This window comes from Corapipo altera, unplaced genomic scaffold (genome assembly GCF_003945725.1).
Source record: "Corapipo altera isolate COAL_440 unplaced genomic scaffold, ASM394572v1 65, whole genome shotgun sequence".
Taxonomy (NCBI): Eukaryota; Metazoa; Chordata; class Aves; order Passeriformes; family Pipridae; genus Corapipo; species Corapipo altera.
In genome coordinates this window covers 11,679,671-11,701,351 of record NW_020884891.1, presented here as the reverse complement: position 1 = coordinate 11,701,351, position 21,681 = coordinate 11,679,671, and the positions used below count along the sequence as shown (strand labels likewise).

General features: G+C 42.7%; 1 protein-coding gene across 2 annotated transcripts in view; it reads left to right on the top strand.

Annotated features, from left to right (window-relative positions):
• Window positions 1-21,681, top strand: part of MAMLD1 (mastermind like domain containing 1) — an 83,137-nt gene that overhangs the window by 13,752 nt on the left and 47,704 nt on the right. Inside the window, exon 1 of one of the 2 annotated variants that reach the window (XM_027645235.1) lies at window positions 5,057-5,258. The exons of the other annotated variant lie outside the window; for it this stretch is intronic. Coding sequence (XP_027501036.1) covers window positions 5,226-5,258 — 33 coding nt within the window. The 5' untranslated portion in view covers window positions 5,057-5,225. Of the gene's footprint in view, window positions 1-5,056; window positions 5,259-21,681 lie in introns of those variants that run through there. 2 annotated transcript variants of the gene reach the window in all.

Here is a 21,681-nt window from a genome sequence, read left to right as displayed (position 1 = left end):
ATGTAATTCAGTGTTTACAAAGGCAGACAGGAAAGTAAAAGACTCTTTGGTTCTCTCTGAGAGCTTTTTCAAATGTAGAAAGAATGAGTCACTCGACATTTCATTACTGAATAGGAACTGATTTACAAGTGTGTATGCCCCGAGATGAATGTTGGTGGATGAACTCCAATACTTTCCTCCATGACCATGCTGTAAATGGGCTTCAGCCAGTTTGATGTAATTCATTCTGTGGCACTGTGCTGTCTTTTGAAATGGAAGCATCATCCTTCTTATGATCTTCTGAATGCTAGAAGGCCGATTAACGTGGGAATTCCTGATTAGCTTTAATTCAACTCTAGTACTCCAGGAAAGCACAGTTCCTGAATTGCACAAAGAAAGCCTCTTCAAGCACGGATCCAAATCAGCATACTGGAGATCCTGTTGGTAGGTGTGGTGACTATGATTAATATTTACTTGATGCCTTTCATCTTCCAAGTACTTTACACAGAACAAGCATTTCATCTTCACAAAAGATGTATGAGTTAGGTGAAGTAAGTTTTACTCCCTCTGCTTTATTAATAAAGACAGGGAAACGGAAGCAAAGAGATTAAAGTACTTTGCTCATGGTTACAAAGAAGGCCAGTGCTGAAACTGTGTAATTTCAGGTTTCTTTTTCTGTGTCCAGACTAGAGTGTCTTCTTTGTAAGAAGCAGTGGGACAAACTTTGGAGAAAGAACATCATAAGAATTTAGTGAGGCACCTAAGCAGATGCTGCCACATAGGCTGGTGCCCTGCTGAGGTTGTGCTGCTCTCCCTCAGCACTGCAGTCTCTCATCCACCCTTAGAGAGGCATCCCCACAGACTGCTGCTTGAGTTGCAAAGCATCCGTGGACCTTTCCTTAGGCCAATATAATGGCTCAGTTTAGTCACTAGTTTGGCTGGACCATTGGAGAAATAGGTGTGTGCTGAGATTTCTGGAATAAAGGAGTCTCTGCTGGAGTGAATATGATGAGATGCATACACAATTTTATTCAACTCAGTGACTTACTGCATTAGAAAGTGCTTAAATTATGTTATTGAATTTTAAGCATGAAAGTGGTCTCATTAATATGGAAAAATTATTTGTTTACCTTTGTTTTTGATAGGGCTACTCATAGAGCTCAGTTTAAGCATACACTGAAGTTCATTGCCAAATCATGGCCCTGGTTAGCAGCAAAGGCCATGTCACCCTGAACTGCAGACTGGCAGGGAACCTGTTGAGAGCCCAAAGGTAGTTTTTGGTTTAAAGAACTTCCTATCAAGATGAGTCAGTGGACAAAGCTTAACATCTCAGAAAGTTCTTATCTGAGAAGACATCTGACCTTTTGAAAGAGAAGCTTCCTTTGTAGATGCACAAGTTGTGTGCACCCTCAATCAGATTGTGCAGCCAGTTGACTGTAATAGAAATCCTAACCTGGCTCCTCTGGGAGCCTCCCTCCTTCTGTGTGGGGAAGCACCCTTGCCTTTTAGTTCTTCCAGTCCCACCCTAATGAAGGAAAAAAGATGCCTTTGTGTGAAATCCAGTCAGAGATTGTGGCTGTAGAAGCCACTTCCTTTTGTCTAGATTTGACTGTAATTTCAGTCTCCTGTTTCACGTGGAGTAACGATTTTAAAGCTGCGGTGAGGAATCACTGGGCGGGAGAAGGGAGGCAGGAGAGCAGAGCGGTGCAGCCCTGCTCCCTTGTAAGGCCGTGGTTCAAAATGCTTAATTAGTTGTTTCAAACTGGTGGCTCTTCTTCTTTGAGGCAGCAATGATGTATCAGCAAAAGCTGACCAAATTGATGTAGCAAATCAATTCTATGGTAATCCGTTTATTTAAACTTTGGTACTTAAATTTATAAGCTCTTCTCAAGTGTGCCTGTGCTGCTGTTCATTAGCCTGTATTCTTTTATGCTTTTGCTTGGAGGTTTGTGCTGCAGACAGCAAAATGGCCAGGACATGCCACTCGAAACTGCCTCCAAATGTAATTCAAGCAGGTCTGCAATAATAGTGCTAAAAGAAGAGCTATTTAGCGGCATTATTAATGGGCAAAGAGTTCAGGCAGGATTATGAAAAAGTAAATTTTTATTAAGAGTGGAGGAGCTAGAAGAATGGACTGATTGCCCTGAGTCCTCTGGGCCCTCAAGCAATCAATTTCCCTTTCTAGTATTCAGTTACTTGCTAATTGTATTGATTTTTATCAAATATGTGTACAAATCAATTTTATATTTTAGTGCTATTAAAAGCTTCCTTCCTTCCTCGCAGGCAGCGCTGCTCTGATCATTCTCATTGTCTTTCTCTATTTTAATGCTTTTATCCTAATGCATATTTTCGTCAGGACACGCATGTTTTTCTTTAGGACATTGGGTTGGGATTTTACCTCGATGCTCAGGGGTGGAGCAAATAGGCGTCACTCAGTCCAAACCTCTGTGAACTCGGTGGAACTCTCTGCTTAAGGAAAAATGGCAGGAAAGGGATGTGTGGTGTCGTAAAATGGGTGGGTGCAAGTGACCACATAGTGTGACCCTCTGAAGAGCAGGAAGCACGGCTGGCGCAGGAGGGCAATTGTGCTGCAGAAAGCTTGTAATGAGAAACAAAGAAGGGGATAAGTGCTGAACGTGATGCACTCTTGCTGAATACATGGGAAAATGAAGGCAGGGTGACAAAAGTGAAAACTCCTGTTTTATCAGTATGACCCCCATTGGTGCTGCAAACCAAGTCACTCAGGCACTTCAAGTAAAGTGGATGCTGGAGACGTCTCTGAGCAAAGTAAATGTATTGAGCTCTGAACAAAATAAAACAACATTCTCCATTTGTGTTTGTTTATGCCCATGGCAATTTAAATTGTTCCTGTCAAAGGTACCTATTTTCTGAGATAGCACATGCTCACATTCTCCTTTTAATGTGAGCCACACAGTTTGAGGTTGGGGAGAATATCTTTGGCTGTGTGTGAGCCTGAGAAATGGACTCTCATGATTGAAATGTTTGGGGTATGTACAGTGCTGCCAAAGATGGGGGGAGACTTTGAACTTTTAATGGTGTGAGCAGTAGTCATGAAACAAGGGGAGTTAGAGCTGTACTTTTCCTCTTGCCTCTGACTTAATATTACACCGCAGACTTTATGGTGCTGTGTTTTCTGCTCTTATTGTCCAGGCATGTGCAAAAAAATACTTTTATCCTTTTCCTCAGGAGAGAAGACTTGTGTTAGCAAGTGTCTCACATTACGTCATACAGATACACCTTACATTAAATCATCTAATACAGTGGTACAAACATAGAGTATTTTGTATTTTACATTGATCACTTTAGTCCTTTTGGTTTTGTTCTCTTCCCTGGTTCCACTGATGTTTCTTCATCACACAGCAAACCCGGGTGGGAAAATCAGCAGAAACCACAGCTTTCTCAGCCTCTCCTCCCTACCAGTAGCTGCTTCCAAAGGCAGTGGTGCTGTGGTATGAGAAGACAGACTGAAGCCTGTTCCAATGGCACGTGGGGACCTGGGTGGTGGTTCTCTGAGAGCACCCAGACAACAGCTCAGTGGGGAGCAGGCATCCTTTGTGCCCCATCACATGGTTTTGCTGCGCTCCCCAGCTGCCACAGTAGCTTTTCTTGCTACAGAGTGCTTGCTATTTTCAGATCCAGATCCAGTGTAGGCACCACACAACCATCACCATCAGGGTAATGTTGTAGAAGCTGGTTAGGAGAAACCAGTCTTCTTCTCCTTTGATCCCTGTGCACGGTGAGATTCCTCCCTGAACTGCCAGCTAGAGTGAGGGGGTGTAACCTGTGTGTGTGGATATCTGCCTGCCCCTGGAGCTGGCAGCTCTGTCCCCCCAAGGGCCAGGGCTCCGTGGGAGCAGAGCTGCTGCAGTGCTGCCGCTGGCCCGACATCGCCTGGCAAACCGTGAGCACGTTTTTGTCATTAGGTTTGTACAGCACCTCTTGTACGAGAAATCACAGACTGGATAAGCCGTGTGAGGGGTCATTATAACACAGAGAAGATAAATGTACCGGTTCTGCTGGAGGCTGTCCTCGGGCTGTTTGTTATGTGTCTCTAACACTGTCACTACATCACACACTTCCTCGATCTCCGTATTACCCTACAAGCCTGTCTAATGGGATCCTCTGTTGCTGATTCCGGCTTACCCTGACCTACTTCTTTCTTGTGTCCCAGCAAGCTGTCAGGAGCTATCAGAGCACTGGGAGCTGAAATAAACACTCACTGAGGGGAAAAGCAAGGCTGTCTCTAGTGAATTTAATTAGCTTTGTTTAACTGGCTTGTTTGCTTTGTAAATCACATCATTTTTAGTCAAATTTAAGGGATAAAAAAAATCTGTAATTAAAATCAAATGATGCACGACCTTATTAAAAGTCAAGGGTTTTAGAAGTTCTGTACAAAAAGTCATTTAGTTTGTAACACATTTGCAGCGCTCTGAATATTTTAGGCGGAAGAAGTATGAAATTGAAATTCTTTTCGGGTTTGGGGTCTTTCTTCAGACTGCAAGGAGATTGGGTTTTTTTAAAGTCATTATCTTTACCTTTCCTTGAATTTGGATTAAAAAAAAAATTGCTGTTTTTTTTAAATTAAGACTTCTGTCTTTTCAGCAGCATTGCAGGCTTGTTGGATAGAATTTTTGAATCCAAATAAAGATTCCTGCTGCTCCTTTCTGCCCTGTGGCCTAAGCATCAGTGTATTATCCATAGTTTGAATCCTTGCTGTTGTGTGAGGGCCATGGTTTAAATCCTGGCTTCCCTTTGCAGGTCTGTTGCATTTTTGGGCATTGGAACAGAAGTCATTGTAGTTTTGGCTCTACCAGACAAATGAAGCACTGACTCGGCAAGTCATCACTGTGTTGAATTTGAAAGTGCTTAGGGTGTTTTTATCAGACAGTACATTATGTCTTTCAGATGCTTTACTGTATTTCAGTGTGGCACATATTTCTTTTAACAATTGATGTTCTTGCTCTTGTCAGCGTAGGGTCTAATCCTCTTGCTGCTGAAAATGATAAAAGCCCTATGAATTCCTAATATGTCTTATCAAAATCTGGCTAAAATATAAAACGTCTGACCCCAACTTCTGATTCTTCTTCAGCAGAAATATGTTTCTGCCTTGCACCATGCATGCATATTGATCAAGCCTCCTGAGCACACGGCTTATAGAGATACCCCTGTCCTTGTGCTGAGCTGCAGCATGAACAGAAAAGGATTAAAGGACCACTGAGAAAGAAATGGGTATGGATGAACTTGCAGTGTGCAGAAAGGTAAAATGTGGGATAAAATGACTGCCAGAGAGTATGAGAGGAATTAAAAATGCAGTACTTCTTCCCGTCTTTTGAAGAGGATGTAAGATTAGGCAACCTGTAGTACTGCACTGAGAATTACTTGTGGTAATAATTTCATTGAGGGGTATAATGAGCAGCCTGATTGCTCAATGACTTCTGAGTAACTCACTAACTTACGGATCACTGCGAGGTTTCAGAGGAGGAAAAGATAAATGTTCTTTTCTCAATGGGAGTTTTGGAGGTCCCTTGGCCCCACTTGGAGGGCGTGGTGCTGGAAGGTCTCTGCTGTGCCAAGGTGAAAGTCGTATGGAAGTCTTACCAAAAGAAACACAGGGGGAGACTTCAGCAGTTTGGCAAAATTGAACTGAAACAAGAATAGCCAGGTGAGGGGGATAACCAGCACCAAGCTGTTGAAGTCAAGCAACCAAATTTTTGGTCTTACAGCAGTGGCGAATGAGGCAAGGGAAGTTGAGATGCCCCAGTTCAATTCAAATATCTTTAATGACTCTACTGAACAGAGACCAGAAAATTTGAGGTATTATAACGTCAGGAGCTTTGCTCTCATTCTGCAGCTTTACCAGATCCTGTATATCCCTTTTGGATTGAAGTTTTAAGTATTTTTGGCATCTGTAGCTGAGATGTGTAGAGTGGGAGGAATACAAGTACTTTTCCTGGGTCATTGCTCTGGAGAAAGTGGGTGAGGTGGGTATTGTGGAACTTTTACCATGGGCATGGAAGCAGACATGTTTTATAATCTGATCCAGTGTGAATAGCAAGAAAAAAAATTATGGTCTGAATACCTGAGCAAGAGATGAGTGGTGGAGCAGGGAGATATGAAGTGACTAAAGCTAGATGCTCGTTTGGACCCATTAGCTGCCAAGCGCTGCTCACTGCAGTTGGGAGCTGGGTGTGAGGACAAGGAGACCTCAGCGCTGTGGGAAAGTGGGAATTTGGTGTGTTTAGCAACAAACGTGATCAATAGCTGTGTGCCTGTCATCTCTGAGATAGCACCATCGTCCCTCCATTCATCTCCACGGTGGCCGGGAGAAGGGAGCAGGAGAGTGGCACTGGGTTCAGGGGGGGACATGTGCTCTTGGTGGAAATTGGGAGCCAAGAAAGGGCTCTGTCCCAGCACCTCCCTCCACACATAGAAAACTGCCTGGCATGTTTTGGGCACCACTGTAATCTGAGTAACAAACATTAAGTTCCAAGCTCCTCATATTTGGCTGCAGTTGTTCTGTTCAATGATGCTTTGCTTAGAGGACACAGAAAGGGACAAATGTTCATAAGATTTGAGCAGTTTAACTTAAATCAACCTCCTCCTACCCACTATTGACAGATCAAGAGAACCAATGAGGCATGTTTAATTACACATGCAGACTGATTTTTTTTTCTTTTTTTTTTTTTTTCTCCTGACACAGCAAGGAAAGATTTGATCCTGCAAGAGGTTTTACTGGCTGTAAGACGAGCAAGGCTAGGGTGGGGGTTTTTTTTCCATTTTAAATGTAAGTGGAATGTTTTTATCTTCTAGGTCAAATGATTTAATCCGATGCTCTAATGTGACATGGTTTAGCAATCCTTCTGCTCCCCTTCTGCTTGTAATAAGTGACAAAAGTACGGCTCCTTGCTTGATAAATGGGTTAACAGTATTCACAAGGCAGGTAATAGAAATCCATATTAATAGGTGGAAATTGGCTCTTGATGCCAGGCAGGAGATTCTAATGAAAGTATTATTGTTTTAGCTTCCAGCTCCTTTGGAAGGTGAAAGCTAAATGCCCGTATTACATTCTTATTACCTATTTATCACACCATATAGCTGAGTGGATATTTATTAAATTGCATTCATGTTTAATGCCTGTTTGTATACTTTTCATTCAACATGTTCTCAAAGGAAATTTTCTGGAAGTGTTTCAGAAATGCACAACTATATTCCCATTCTCTTTTTATAAAGTAAACCCATTGTTGCCAACTGTCAATATACAATTGGCTTGGAAATAAAATTGTTTCCTGCTAAGCTATAAGAACCAACTAAACCTGCTCTATTTAATTTAGGAAATAAATATTTAAAAATCTGAAAAACACACGGTATTCTTGAGTAGTGTAGATTCTATTCTAGTCTTTGAAAATACCCAAGATCCCAGGAGTTGGGCTTACCTAGTTTCAGCTTTAATTTAGCATTAAATTGCTTCATCAGGGATTTTATATATGACCTTCTGTATGTTTGTGATTCTTTTGAGAATATTTAAAATAGTACTGAATACCATCAAAGATAAGAAATTAGAAGCCTGTTTATTAATACACCTACTTAGGGTGCTTCTCCACTTTTACATTCGTATTTTCCTCTTAAGCAGCACTTTCAATTCATTCCATCGAGATAAAAATAGAAAAGGAAGGAAAGCAGACTAACAGAAAACCAAACCCAAAACCCAGCACAGCTCAGATATTCCCACATAGCTTTGACCCGCAGAGTGCTGGGATCTCAAGGGCTTTCTGCACCATCCTGGGAGGGAAAAAAAAAAAAGAGAAGGGGGGCTTGCATTTTCTTCCACCATATTATTGATGGCTCATGCCTCTCATCAGAGCACTGTGACCCTGCAGCATGGGGGGTGATGCAGCTTTGGTCACAGCATGAGTCAGGTGAGGGCCATGGCTGGTAGCCAAGGGCTCCTGGTTGCCTCTCTACCTCATCCTGCAGTCACACCACTTCCTTTCCTGACCCGGCATCCTGCACTCACAAACCAGGCAAGAGGCATGTCTGATATTTGTGGAAGCTGCATTTACTAGTCCTGGGCTGCAGACACCCATGGCTGGAAATCTGTGCCAGTTTATTTAAGCGATCCCAAACAGGAGGTTTGACTCCCACTCTTACACTGAGAAATAGCTGTGATGCGTAGAAATCTGAAGGGTGTATTCTTTCACTTCACCAGGTTATTAGCACATGCCTCACAAATACCTGGGGCTTGATGTAGATGACTCCTGTGCTTGCAGAGAGCTTTGGTGGCTCTTGCAGGGCCCCTGACCAGGGATGAAACAACCCGAGTGCCAGTGAAATGCAGGGGCTCCTGCCTACGAAATCCTGCTCAGGGGATCAGGCTGTAAGATCTGGTCTCAGATCTTACAAGAAGGCCAAGGTTTTTTTAAATTCAGAGACTTTGGTAGCACATGTCTGCCTGAAGTTTAAGTTCAGTGGAATATTGTATTGATCCATCAATGCAATCTGTTAAATGCTATTTGAACCAGTCTTACTTGTTTATATTAAGGATAAATAAATAAACCAGAGCTGTCACACACATTTCAGCTCTCTGCAGTGCAGGTAATAATACAAACGCTTCTGTAATGAGCAGGTTAGTTACTTGATCACTTTTATTAAAATTTTGCTTCCACTGCCTTTCAAAGAACTAATCTTTGTCATTAGTGGGTTATAACAATGCACAATGAACATACTTTCAAGTTAGACTGAATATTATTAACATTTTAAGAGCCATTGCGGGCTTAGATTTTATATATGCAAATATGTATATATTTAGAGGAGAAAAGGTAATATATATGTGTGTATGTATATGTAGGGAGAAACTTCATCTCTGTTAAGCATTTTAGTTGTCATGGGAATAAGCTCTTCAAGCTGTTACTCTTTCAATTTTAATAATCTTAAGTTCCTTTTCAGTACTTGCTGCTCTGCTTTACTTTTGTGTTCACTCAATTTGATAAATACTCTATTGGCTAATTAGTTTCATTTCTGCTTATGGCTGATCTCTGATAGTTTTCTTCTTTTGGCTTTTCGAATCTTGATCGATGCTCCGGTGTGTTTGCTGTAAGCACTGCAGGGAGCGATTGTTTTCTCTTCTGTACCCCACTAAAACACACTGGAGCACTCAACTGGTTCCCTGTTTTGTAACACCTTTAAAATATGTCTTTGTTTGAGTCAAGATTTCGTAAAACATATTGATAGAAAAGTTGGGTTTGATCCTTTTTCATGTATTGTGACATGAATTTATGTATTTCATGTATTGTGACATGAAGTACAGCAGAATTTATAGCATTGGAACACATTTGAGGGACACCCATAATAACACTACTATTTTCTGACCTGCCTTAATTTCTCCTCTTATTCCAGGCATCTATAATTGACTGTGTTAATTTTTTTAATGAAGTTCTTTAAGAGGAGACTTTGCCAATTGGTGTTTGGGCAAGTCTTTAATAAGATCTTTTATTTTCTAAAGTTTTTATCTTACTCTCCAGCAGTTTGCGCATATTTGAGTTTGGATTCTGTCCTCAGAAGTCAACACGAAGTGCTTAGCACGGGGCAGAGATCTCGTAGATCCTGCAATAACACGAAAGCAGTTTGTGGCACTGCAAACAACAGCAAAACCACTTACAGGTTTAATATGTTTGGATAGGGAATGCCCAAGAAAATGTGTTTCTGAGCCTCGTGTTAAGTCACACTGATGCACAGCCGAGGGCCCGAGGAAAAGTTCAGGAGTGGCAGAGCTTGACGGCACAGAGAGCAGGGGAGAAACTTGTCGGTGGAGCATTTCTGTGGAGATAGTTTGTCGGCTGTTTATTGATTGCTCAGGTCATTGGTGAAAGGTCAACAGCTCTGCTGTGTCGGCAGATAAAGACAGAGGAATGGCATGTTGAGGTCACATTGGAAAGGAATTCAGTCACGCTAAAGAAAGAACATTTTAAACCTTTATTTACTCAAAAAGGGTTGTGAGGTATCGAGCTTGCACATTTACGACCCTTCAGTGTAAGATTAAGAAACCTTATTCTCGGCTTTCCCTGGGAGTTTTCCCCTTCGCTTTACAATCTGCTTTTAGAGTTGAACCATTTTTAGCTCATTGCTGTAATCCCTTGCTTCTGCTTTTGTGTGGTGCAAAGCATTAGAAGAATATTTCTGGTAATTTTTTCTGAATGACCAAATTTTGAAGAGATTATGCCCTATCATTAATTTATTTTTTTCCTCAAATTGCCTACAGAGTGCTGAGCCCTGTTTACAAAGTTTTCTTCTACTGTGTTTTGCTTTTACCCTATATAAAGGTAACTGTTACATGGCAGAACTGAGATTTGACACATCTGAAAGGTGAACTATGTTCAGGGCAAAATTTAAATCAGGAGGACTCGGGTCTTGTCTGAACAAGGTAATGATGCTGCTTATCAGCTGGTGTGTACTGGGGTTTAGGCAGGCTGGGTAAAAACAATCCTTTCCATTTTATTTACTTCTATTAGGAACCAATTTAAATGAAAGCTAATAGGCCATTATTGTACTTTTTAAAAAGTGTTCTTATACAAACTGCTTAAGTTCACACTTTTAACTAATCCAATGCAGATTTGTTGTGCAGTAATGTGTAAGTAGATGGGTGGCTGTTTTCCAGATTTGGGGGCCAAAACACCTTCCAATCAGCATGGTATTTTCACTAATGTAAAGTCCTGGTCCAGACCTTCCCAGTCACCAAATTCCACTTAATCCCTGCAAGTCACACAGGGAAGTACACCCAGACACAAAGTAGGTGACAAAGAGCACGTTTGTTTCTTTAGTGGGGTTGGGCACAAAGGCAATAAGCGAGTAAGAATTGCCTGTATAGAAGATGTTAGAAAAGGTTTGTATGTTGGAGATAGGGTTGCTTTGACTGATGATTTTAATATTGTCACTTAGTCTGGGCTTCTAAACTCCAAAATTACATTTAAAAAAACCCCACATCTCTTTCTCTAGTGATTCAAACCCTCTGAGTTTATTATCAGGGTAGATTTTTTAATATTTTAATATTAAAACTAATAAATTGTGCTTGCTGGATCTTTGAAGACTGCTCAGGTAGTTTGCTTCCCCCCTGCCAGACTTGATGCAAAGCTCCATGAAAAGGTAAACTCTTCTACTTTCATACAGTTTGATAAAGACACTCAGAACTGCTCAGGAAAAGATGCTAAGGAGCACATCCAAGGACTGGGCACATCCCAGCATCCTTGAGCACCCTCTGCATCATCCGTGCCACCAGGAGCTTCTCAGCTTTATAGGTTGATATGTTCAGTGAAGTGAGTTCCCTTCTGTACCTCACAAAGAACACAGTAAAAAATAAACATCTCACCTGTGTTTTGCAATCACCTTATCTCTGCTCTTCCCCAGCAGCCTGTATGTGGGTGGGACATGACTGTATTCTTCCAAGCTCTGCCCATGGATCAGGGGCCACTGGCTGGAAGCAGCTCGTGTGCCCTGCTCTGGCACCATCCTAAGAGGACAGAGCAATGGAGAAGCTGCTTCCAGCAGTTGGTGTAAGACATTGGTGGTGGGAGCTGTGTTTTGGGTGAAATTTTGATAATATGGGGAAGAAAGCTGTTTAGAGGCTAAGCCCAATGTGATGACAAGCACAGGATTTATTTAGTCTTAGGGATGTGTGGCAATACTGTGATTCATCATAGTTTTTCTTCGTACTGGAGGAGAGGGGTAAGAGGGGTGTGTATTATGTTAGACAAGTAGTCACTGTAATAAAAGAAAAAGACCAAAGTAAAATTGAAAAAAACTGATTTTTAGTTTGTTAAGAAAAAAAAAGGAGTCTTGAGGATGAAATGGATACACTGCTACTTGCCTGTAGTTGCTGAATCACATCCTGCTCCATCCAAAGTAACTACATGTTGGCACCTAAAGGCTGTTGAGTCACCTCTGCAATATGAACTGGTGATTTACATTCATACACCAGAAAAGTGTCTCTGTTTAATAGAAAAAAACCCCTGCTTTTGCAAGGGACTGTCCCAGAAGAAAAATCTCTGGACAGGGTTAAGATTTCTGCTGACAGCAGACGAGCAAAACCTTGCCAGAAACCTGCCCCATGTAGCTACTGGGAGAAGGTGGAGAGATGCAAATACCCAGCTGCAGTGTTGGCCAGGAATATACCCAGGAACACATCCAGGAGGCTGGGGCTGGGGCTGCAGGAGCTACAGCGCTCTCCTTTTTCTTAATGCGCAGTCCCTAAACCTGAAGCAGAGCCTGGGGAGCAGACTCCTACAACTACTGGCAGAGCAACGTGCCAGCACTGTGCCCAGAACACCGTGACCATGTTTTCTAGTGTGTGTGCCCTCCCATTGCAGAGAATCAGCCCTTTGTCTGAACAACTCCTTTCTCCTTTTCTTTTCTTTCTGAAGTTTTCAGTTGGCGACTGGAAAGGGGGGTTAGGGGGGGAGCCTGCAAAGATGAAGCAGCTCATGAAAAGAAAGCTGCTGAATAGGCAAATTGTTTTATCTGGATGGGTTTTGTGTTCCTGACTCTGTGTTGCAAGGGAAGGTACAGTACAAACAGTGTTCTGGCTCACACGCTCCTGCTCCAGCCAGGACATCGCTCTTTCTCCTGCTGCTGCTGCTCGAAAGCCCTGAGCTTGTGTTATCTTCTTCCTCCTCCCCCTGAAGATATCTGTTCACTGCTGATGGCATTTCTGTTTAGTAACGGCCGTGTTTACACACTGTAAAAAATGTGAACTAGTCTCAAGGATCCTGCAGCTTTGTGCGCCCCCGCAAAGTGGTATTTCCTACGGCCACAGACTCCAAAAGGGTCCTGTGTTCCCAACCTCACTTGCTTAACAGTCTGGAAAGAAATCTGGGAAGTTGAGGATAAAGCATCTAAGTGAGCTTTAGGAGGAAATGTGGAAGCCCAGGCTTTGAGTGGGGTTCTGAATTGCTCTGCAGTGGCTGAATCTTCTCCTGCTTCTTTCTTCTTCCTTCAGAAAAACTTTAGGAGTAGCTGAGTCTCTGGTCTGCTGGTGGTCACTTCAGTAGGCTGTGTAATCCCAGGATCCAACATGGGATGTGTTGATAGTCTTTGAAACAGAGAGGCAATGGTCTCTGTATTATTAAAGGTCATCAGGCATCTCGTACGAGCTGAAGGGATTTTGTGCTGTGAAGGCAAAAGAGCAAAAAGGGTGTATAAATTTTTAAAGGAAGAAAAGAAGGAGAAAAACAAACGATGGTAAATTTAGTGCTTCAGGTTCAATGCAGCGGGGAGGGACAGGAAGGTGGGATGTGTGTGTCCAGGCAAAATAATCCTGATTAAATAAGTCCTGTTGATTCAGGGCCCTTGAAAAGAGAATTCCTCATCTGATGCAACTGGTTTTTTTCTCATCCTGCACTGTGTCAGTGAGACACTGAAATGCTCATCAGTAGGGGGGAAAGGAATGGGGCTGGTGGCCCCTTCTGTGCTAAAATCGTAATTTAAGAGTAAGGGGGGCTTTAGGGCTGCTGGAAGTTTTCTGGTGTTTCATCTGAGAATAAAGTGCTAAGACATCCCCCTGCTGAAAGGTAGGAAGCCAGTGAGCAGGACTCTCTGCAAACACAATGGCTCTATCTTGCTCTATTATGCCACAAAGGAGTGGCTTGCTTAATCTCCGAAATTAATAGAGCAGAGAGGAAACGGCTCTTAAAGAGATGTGTGTCTGCTTCCTTCCTGTGCGGAGCGCGGGGAGCCTGGGGCACCGAGGCAATGTCATTTCACATAACTAGAGGGCTCTTCCTATAAAGGACAATTACAGTAAGTGTAGCGAGGCTGGAATTTTTGACTTTTCAGTGGTTTTTTTCCTGCTGGGGTGGTGGGGATTTTTGTTTAAAACCTTACATATTTTTTTTGTGAAAGATGATGCGTAAGAGTTTGCCCCATGTATGCTTTTTCAAGAGATTGATTTTAAAAAAAAAAAAAAAAATTTTTTTTTTGGGTCTGCCTCTTGTTTAGGGACATCAGAGAGAAACCAGCCTGCTGCTCCATTCCCTGCCACGCTTAGTACAATAGTCAAAATGTGTTTTAAGCTGTTGTCCTAGGAGAATGTCAGTTCAACCAGAATTAATGGAGTGTATTCTAGTAGAACAGCTCCTTTTTCACACTGTGTTGGCCCTTTATAGCAGTGTGTTACTCTTGGTGCGAAGCCAAATCGACTGATAAGCAATGCACTAGATTTTCCTGCACGTGGTCAAGGCTGCTCACATCTATCCTAACATTTTTAGCTTTAGGAAAAGGGCCTAGTGATTACGAAGCTAAACCCCACCTAGCCACTGTCACTTCAGAGGGAGGGAGAGAGAAAAATTGGCTTGCCTAGAAGCCTTCAGGATTTTTTAATTGCTTCAGGGAGAAAGATGGGAAGAGCAGGAAGAGATGCCATGGGGACCAGGGCTCCTGGGTGCTGTGCTGCCTCCAGCCCATTTGATTTGGGAACCAGGGGATGCTGCTCAGCATATTTCAGGAACTGACTTTAGTTGGACAGTTGGAGCTGTGCTCTGCTTTCATTCTTTAACTTCTGTTAATAATTTATGTGTGATACTGCACAGTAGAAATATTCCTCCAACACTGCATTTTGAACCTCTGTCTGCAGCGGCATGACATGAGCCAGCCATGTTGTGCATCTTGTGCATTTATTAGAAAGAAAGGGGGTGTGAGGCGCGCGGGTTTTGAGTCACAATCGGGGGAATCTGTAATAAAATTACTATCTGTAAACTGCAGGACAGTTTGTTCCCTCCTAACAGCATGATGTATTTTACATACGAACAATAGTAGGTTGCTTTGCAGAAAATGTGTTTTTGATATTAGGATTATCAGTGCTGCCACCCCTCGTCCCTCATTTATTATTGGACTCACCGCAACAAAACTGCCGAGCCCTTAGTGCTTTTTCAGCTTTCATTCAGCTGCATGATTTGTAATGACTGTGGTGAGCTGAGGTAAGGAGGAAGTTTAAATTTGGGCAGTTGTGCATCTATCCACAGCTAACGAGGCATCTAATTTCTCTGCAAATCCGATACAGCTTCACCACAGCTCTGGCTGTGGCTTCAAGGATGCTGTTATTTGTTTTAATTTTTTTTTCCTGTACCTTTGCCATTGTCTGTGTTTTTTAAGCTTCATCTACTTTTTATTTTTTTTAATTTATCTGAAAGATGAGATAGAGAACTGACTTTATATCAGTGCTGCTCACCAGTGGTGCAGGAGGCTCAGCAACCTTTGGCTGCCTCACCCCCCACTTCCCATGGATGTTCTAACCAGGTACTGGAAAGGGCCAGCTCTCAGTGGAGATTGTATTCCTGCAGTGTCCTTTTCCTCTTGAGGCATTTTCAGGAGCACCAAGTAGCTCCATCCATCTGTCCATACCATCACTTTAATGCCCTGCACCAGATCTTGGAGCAGGGACCAACCTTTATCCTGGTTTTGGGCAGGTACCCAGGACCAACCATTGTGACCTTGTCTGTCTTGCAAGGAATTACTGTGATCCACGCAGTACTGACTGAGAACAGGCAGCAACACAGCACAAGGTGGGATGGCTGCAGTTTAAAATAGAAGATGGCATAATGAAGTTCTTAGGCTAAATGCCAATGTAAAATTAGCATTTAACCTCCCCCTTAGTATTTGCCTGTTAATTAGGTATCACCGTCTATATTGGCATCATTTTTAGAGGTTGTTACAGCAATATTAACATGACTGAAATGCATTGCATGAAGTTATATTATCCATCAAAGTTTTCTCCTGGTGGGGGCTTAGATCATCCAGCCCAGCTGGGAATGGTATTATTTTACTTGTTCTATTATAGACATCTAGACAGATAGACAGCCCTCAGACTTAGAGGAATGTGTCTGCAAGTTGAAATAATAAGTGTATACCAGACAGTCCACAGGATTATAAGGCTATTTAAATGAGAAGAAAAACTGGGGGACAGATGAGAAGGGAGGGAGTTATATGACTTGGAACAATACCCTCTTTCACCTTCCAGCTAGGACTTCTCAAACTGGATCAGGGCACTGGACTTTCTCTTCTTAAAGCCAGGTTCAAGCATCCTGGAGCAGGTTGGATAGAGGGGATTTCCATCACATCCTTTCTTTGGAATTTTTTTCTTTTTACTAAATCTTAATGCAGTGCCTTTCATGCATTTTGATGTGAAGTTTCAGACTTGCATAAAATTTCCACTTCTGGCTGTTCCCTCAAAATAGATGTATAGGTGTGGCCCTGAACTGCTGTTGTTGGGCTTTTGTCTGCTCCAGGACCTTTCTGAAATCCCGTAAAAGTCTGGGGTCCCGTGTGTGCAGGGCTGCCTATTTTTCACAATACCTCCCATTCCCATGCAGTTACTGTCTTTCTTGGGGGCCCCCCAAGGTGTGGGGTCCCATCCCACTGGCCTGTGATAGCTCTGCCTGTTCATTTTCCCCAGCTCCGTTTCTTTCCCGCCTCGTAACCAGCACAGAGTTAAAGGGATGCAGGCTCTGGGGTCCTGTGCACCACAGGAGTACCAGAAGGCAGGCAATTTGCATTTTAATAACTCCCTCATTATGTATTTGTCTGATCTTGTCAATATTTTGCATTTTTTAAATTTTGCTGACTGCAGACGTTGTGGACTATCAAGTCGATAATTAGATTGCCTGATTTTAAACACCTCGGTTATAAATCAGAGCAGTCCGGTTCTGTAGCCCAGTGCTGTGCCTGGAGAGCAGCTGCCCTATATATGGAAGGCAGAAGATTTGAGGGAAGCATTGCACACGGATTTACTGTTGTTAGGAATACCTTTGGGAACATACTTAAAATGAGAGGGGATCGACCCTTTTTCAGAAATAAAAGTTACAGAAATTAAATCTTCATCACAGGACACAGCATCACCTTGCCTGTCAAGTGACCATGATTCTTCCCACACCAAGCAGGACCGTTGCAAATCTCACCTTTAGTTTATTCCACCTGTCTAATGAGGTGGAGTGTTTTGTTTCACCTAAAGCCTGAGCTAATGGCAAAAGCATTAAATGCAAATTGCACCTTCAGGACCCCCCTTGAATCACACAGCACAGCTTGCACTGCCGTTGATGATGGGTTTATCTCACTGTTGTCTAAGGCTTTGGAATTATAAATGTTTGTGTTAGACATGTACTTTCCCTTCCGTGTAGTGCAGTTATTTGTATTACATGTGGGGTTTGAAACAACTCAAATATGTGAGTGTAGAAACAACAAAATCTCTCCAGATGCACAGGTATGTGAGAAGTGAGGGTAAGTGCTGGTATCATTGTAAAAGATGTGGAGATCATTTCATTCTCAAAAGAGGTAACTGTGAGTGGATACACAGAGAAATACCTACTGAAATCAGCAAGAAAGTTTCCAATTGTTACAGCAGCTCAGGTCCAGTTATAAAAGAGAATAAGGATTACTCTGAATATAGAATATCCTAAAGACAGATTTCAGAGAGGAAAAGCCCAAGTTCTGCTTTTATTTTAAAAAACATTACTGATGAGCACTGAGATACCCAAACAGAAATGTGTTTGATGCATGAGGCAGTGGAGAGCCTGGACCCGATGAGATCTGCAGTTGGCATTGGAATGTGGCAGAAAGGGTGCTGGGAGGACATCTGCACAAAGGAGCCTCCAAGAACAGGTGAGCACAGACAAGGGCAGGGTTTGCTCCTTTAGATTTGCATCAGGAACCAAGGGAAAGTTGTGTACAGATGCATTGGAGAGGGAGGCAAAGCAGCATTAGAGGCTGCATTATTTCTCTTACTGTAAATAGGTTTTCGTTCAGCATGGAAAGACAGCAGCTCTTCCTGGGGTTATTTGCTGTTCTTGCGTGACTGCTTGATGGTTCAGCTCGTTAATGGACCAGGTTTCTATTAAAAGTGTTTAGTTGTTTGACAGCCATGTGGTTCACAAGCCAGGAACTTATTATGTGCTGGTGAAGGCTGCTGCTGCTTTCCTATATGGAGATATACACCTTTTCAAGAGGTAGTAAAAATTCCTCCTGATTCTTGGATTACCCTTAGAGTTAAGCACAAGCCATTAGCAAATAGAGGAAATGTACTTGAGGTTAATTCTCCTTCTCTCCCATTCAATCCATGAGCTTCTGCACATTTTAGGGAGAAAAAAAGTTTGGCCTCTTTCAGAAAACCCCAAACCAGTATGTGTCAGTAAGAGATCCAGACCACGGCAATGTGAGATGTGTCTAGGAATCCCTCTGTTTTGGCACAGTGAAATGGGCAGTCCTGATGAGCCAGTGTTTTCCAGAGTTGTCTTGGAAGAGCTGCCCAAGGTGCTCCCTCCATCCAAGCCCCATCCCACCTGGCACCCCGGCACCCCGAGCCCTGGGAGCAGGGGCACTTGGTGATGAGCAGAATCTCATCTTGCACAAGTGCTTGGTGAGGAAACGTAGTGGCACGGTGTCTGATCAGCTTGCACTGCTGTTCTTGCAGGGGATTGATGTCCTTGGCTGGGCTGAGGAATGGGGCCTCACACTTTGCTGTGGATGCAGCTCGCTCCCAGGAACCTGGCGAGTCCTTTCCTGCAGTGCAGCTTCATGTCCCACACCAGAATCGCTGTATCGTAAATGAGCAAAGTTTATTTTCAGGGAGTTGCTGATATTGACACTTCTGACTTACTGTCTGTCTTGTTACAGAAGAGATTTGTCTCGCAGAAACCAGGAAATGCTGTGTAAGGGTGCAGGGTGCAGCTGGAGCAGAAACTTCCTTAAATCAAAGGTCTACCCCAAAGTCACTCTATTTCTCCCACGCGTTACTTTTGTGTCTTCTTGTGTGCTAAGGGAAAGTGCTTCAAATTGAATTCAGTATTGTGAGTTAATCCTTCATTGGTCATGACCAAATATAATACAGATTTGATTTTTCAAAAATGACCAGCAGTACAGATGGCAGGGTCTGAAAGACACTGGATGATCAATTAGGACCTCTAGATTCTCCAGTGCTTCAGTAAGGCATGTTTTCTTGGCAATAAATAGAACCTATGAAAAGGTAAGACAATTATTGTAAAAAGAAAGGACTAAACCAAGAAGGAGATTTTTTTAATTAGAGGATTGATAAATTGTCATGCATTTTTCCTTCAGAGATACACTTATCTGTCCCTGTAAATATGTAATAAATGGTGGTGAAAAAGAGGAAAATTGTATTTCAACTTAAGACCTTTAAGAGGAAAAGAGGAGTAGTTTTACTAGAGAAAGACATGTTCTATCTGATTGCTATTCCTTATTCCTTAGGACCATTAGGCTGTCATTTACACCTGGATAAAGTAAATATAAAATGCTGCCAGGTTAGAACAGTACTATTTTACATCCATTGTCCAAACGATTGCACAAAGAAACAAGGTGAAGGATTAGGTCTGTGTTGGTTTTCTGCCTTGGATTTTTTAATGGAAAAAAAGTGAAGATGACTAAAAGGGAGAAATATAATAGCTGAAACCTCTGTACAAATGTGCTTAATTATAGTACACCTTTTTCGTGCATCAGCACCTCTCATGTCTGTACAGAGCTCAAATAATATCAGTTCTGTAACAGTCTTTACACTGGTACCAGAAGAAGAAAAAACAAGGGGTTTAAGTTTTGTTGATCTTACAAAATTCATTCAGTTAAAAATGCACAGCATGTTTTATATTTGATTACAAATAGGTATAAAACAGGCCTTTTTCATTAAAAAAAAAAATATATATAATTAGGCAACGTTTTTGGCTTTCTGTTTGTTTTTGGCTCCAGATCTGACTCAAATGTTTGTGTAAGAAAGGCTGCACTAAAAAGTGCAAGGTCAGGTCCTGCTGTGCTGCTCAAACGTGTCGTGGAGGGAAGGGGAAGAATTGCTGCAATACATAAGGTTGACGTTTCCTGCCCATTTCCTATATCATGTCTGGTAAATCTAGTGACTGAAGCACAGGAAACCAGGTACATTTTCTCTGCAGTTTCTGCAAGCAATTTCAATAGAAAATAAGTTCCTTTTGAAGAACTGGAGCTCTCTTCCTCCAAAGCAACCACAGTGGTGGGATGAGGTGTACAGGGCTGGGTATGTGCCACAGTATGGAAACAATGGTGCTGGTGAGCACTAGGAGGGACTCTACTGAAAATTTGCTTCAGAGGAGAAGTGGGTCTTCTATTAGGAACTTGGGAATGGGAGACTGGTTAAATGCTTGTTGGTCATGGTGGTTGCAATGCTGTCAGGGACCTGGCAGAGCTTTGAATAAGTAAGTATGGAGGTGAGGGATTGCAGCCTTGGTAAGCACTTGGAACTACTGAAGTTAGTCCATTTGAAGAAGTTTCATTTCCTTCTACAGAGCAGTCAGTACCTGACAGCCTCTGTGCCAAGGTGAAATAAAATGGTTACCCCCAGCCAGTTCTTAGTGGTTCACCTGTTTCAGTCTCCATTGCATTCGCAGTCAGTGCTTCTCAGCTGCAGTTCAGCTACTTCCACCTGAGGGACTGTCATTTCTTATAGAGGACAGTCATCTTACCGTGCTTCAGATGTCCCTGTTCACCAGCACTGAATAAGATAAGGGGACTTTCTCTTGGTGCAATTCCACTTGAGATTGCTGAGACGACCTGGGTGCAGCACATGCAATGTCCTGCTGAGGTCCCAGCGTGGCCCAGAACAGTGGGTCACGTTAACACAGGGCTCACCCACACTAACTGATCTCAGAGCAGCCTTGGCTTTGGAATGTCTGAGCCCCAGGGAAGGAATATGGTCCAAAGTGATGAAGTGATCTCAAGCATCTCTGAAATGAAGTGAACCTCCTCTCTTTCTGTAGGGTTAAGCTGGTGCCCCTTCAATTCCCTGAATGCCCTGAACTTGAAGGTGGACTCAACACGGTGTTTAGTGGCAGATCAGAGCACTTCCAGCAAATCCAAACTTTTGTTCCCAGTTTGCAAGGTCCTTGCATCTCTCCAGTAACACTCCATAGTGCCATCCGGACATGACAGTTTCCTGATCGTTGCAGCAGTTGTATCCTCACTAAACAGTAACAGTAGCTGAAAGAGGAAGTTCCTCCCATTCTTTCAGAAAAAAAAAATGAAGCTGCCCTCCAGCTCTGTGCTTTGGGAGAATTCATAGTTCGTTCAGGTTTGCAAAGTTTGGTGTGAATGGTTGTGTGGGCAGCAACTCACCATCAGCTGCCATCTGGGCAAGCCAGCTCCTCCTGCCCCTTGTCCTCAAAGGCAGACAGGACATTCCCATTTCTGTGCCTGTGGGTGGCTGAAGCCCTTTGGGGAGGAATGAGAAAATTCTCAAGAAGTCACTGGATTCAGTGACAGCTGTGATAAATTAATATAGCAAAAGAGTTTTACCTTCACTTTCCAACACTGGAAGAAGAGCATGTTCTTGGGCTTGAAAACTTTTAGGGGAAGTAGAGTAATTCTTGTGGGTAAACTGAAATGTCATAACTAAAAGGCAGCAACAGGTTTTTTCATCCTAAACTAGATACATACAGTTTAAGTGCTCTGACCTTTCAAGAATATGTTTGCTCAACTCCAGACACCGTGTCTGTATTAGAAAATGGAAGGGTGATTTACTGTTGATGTTCAAAAGCATACGTGAGTTTTCCTGTAATACTGTTATTTCTTAGCAAAGGCTGAGTCTTGCAACCCACAGTTCCCAGTTAAGGAGCCCTTACTGGGATGAGGACCATACCTTAGGATGTCAACCTTGTACTCTGGGTGGAG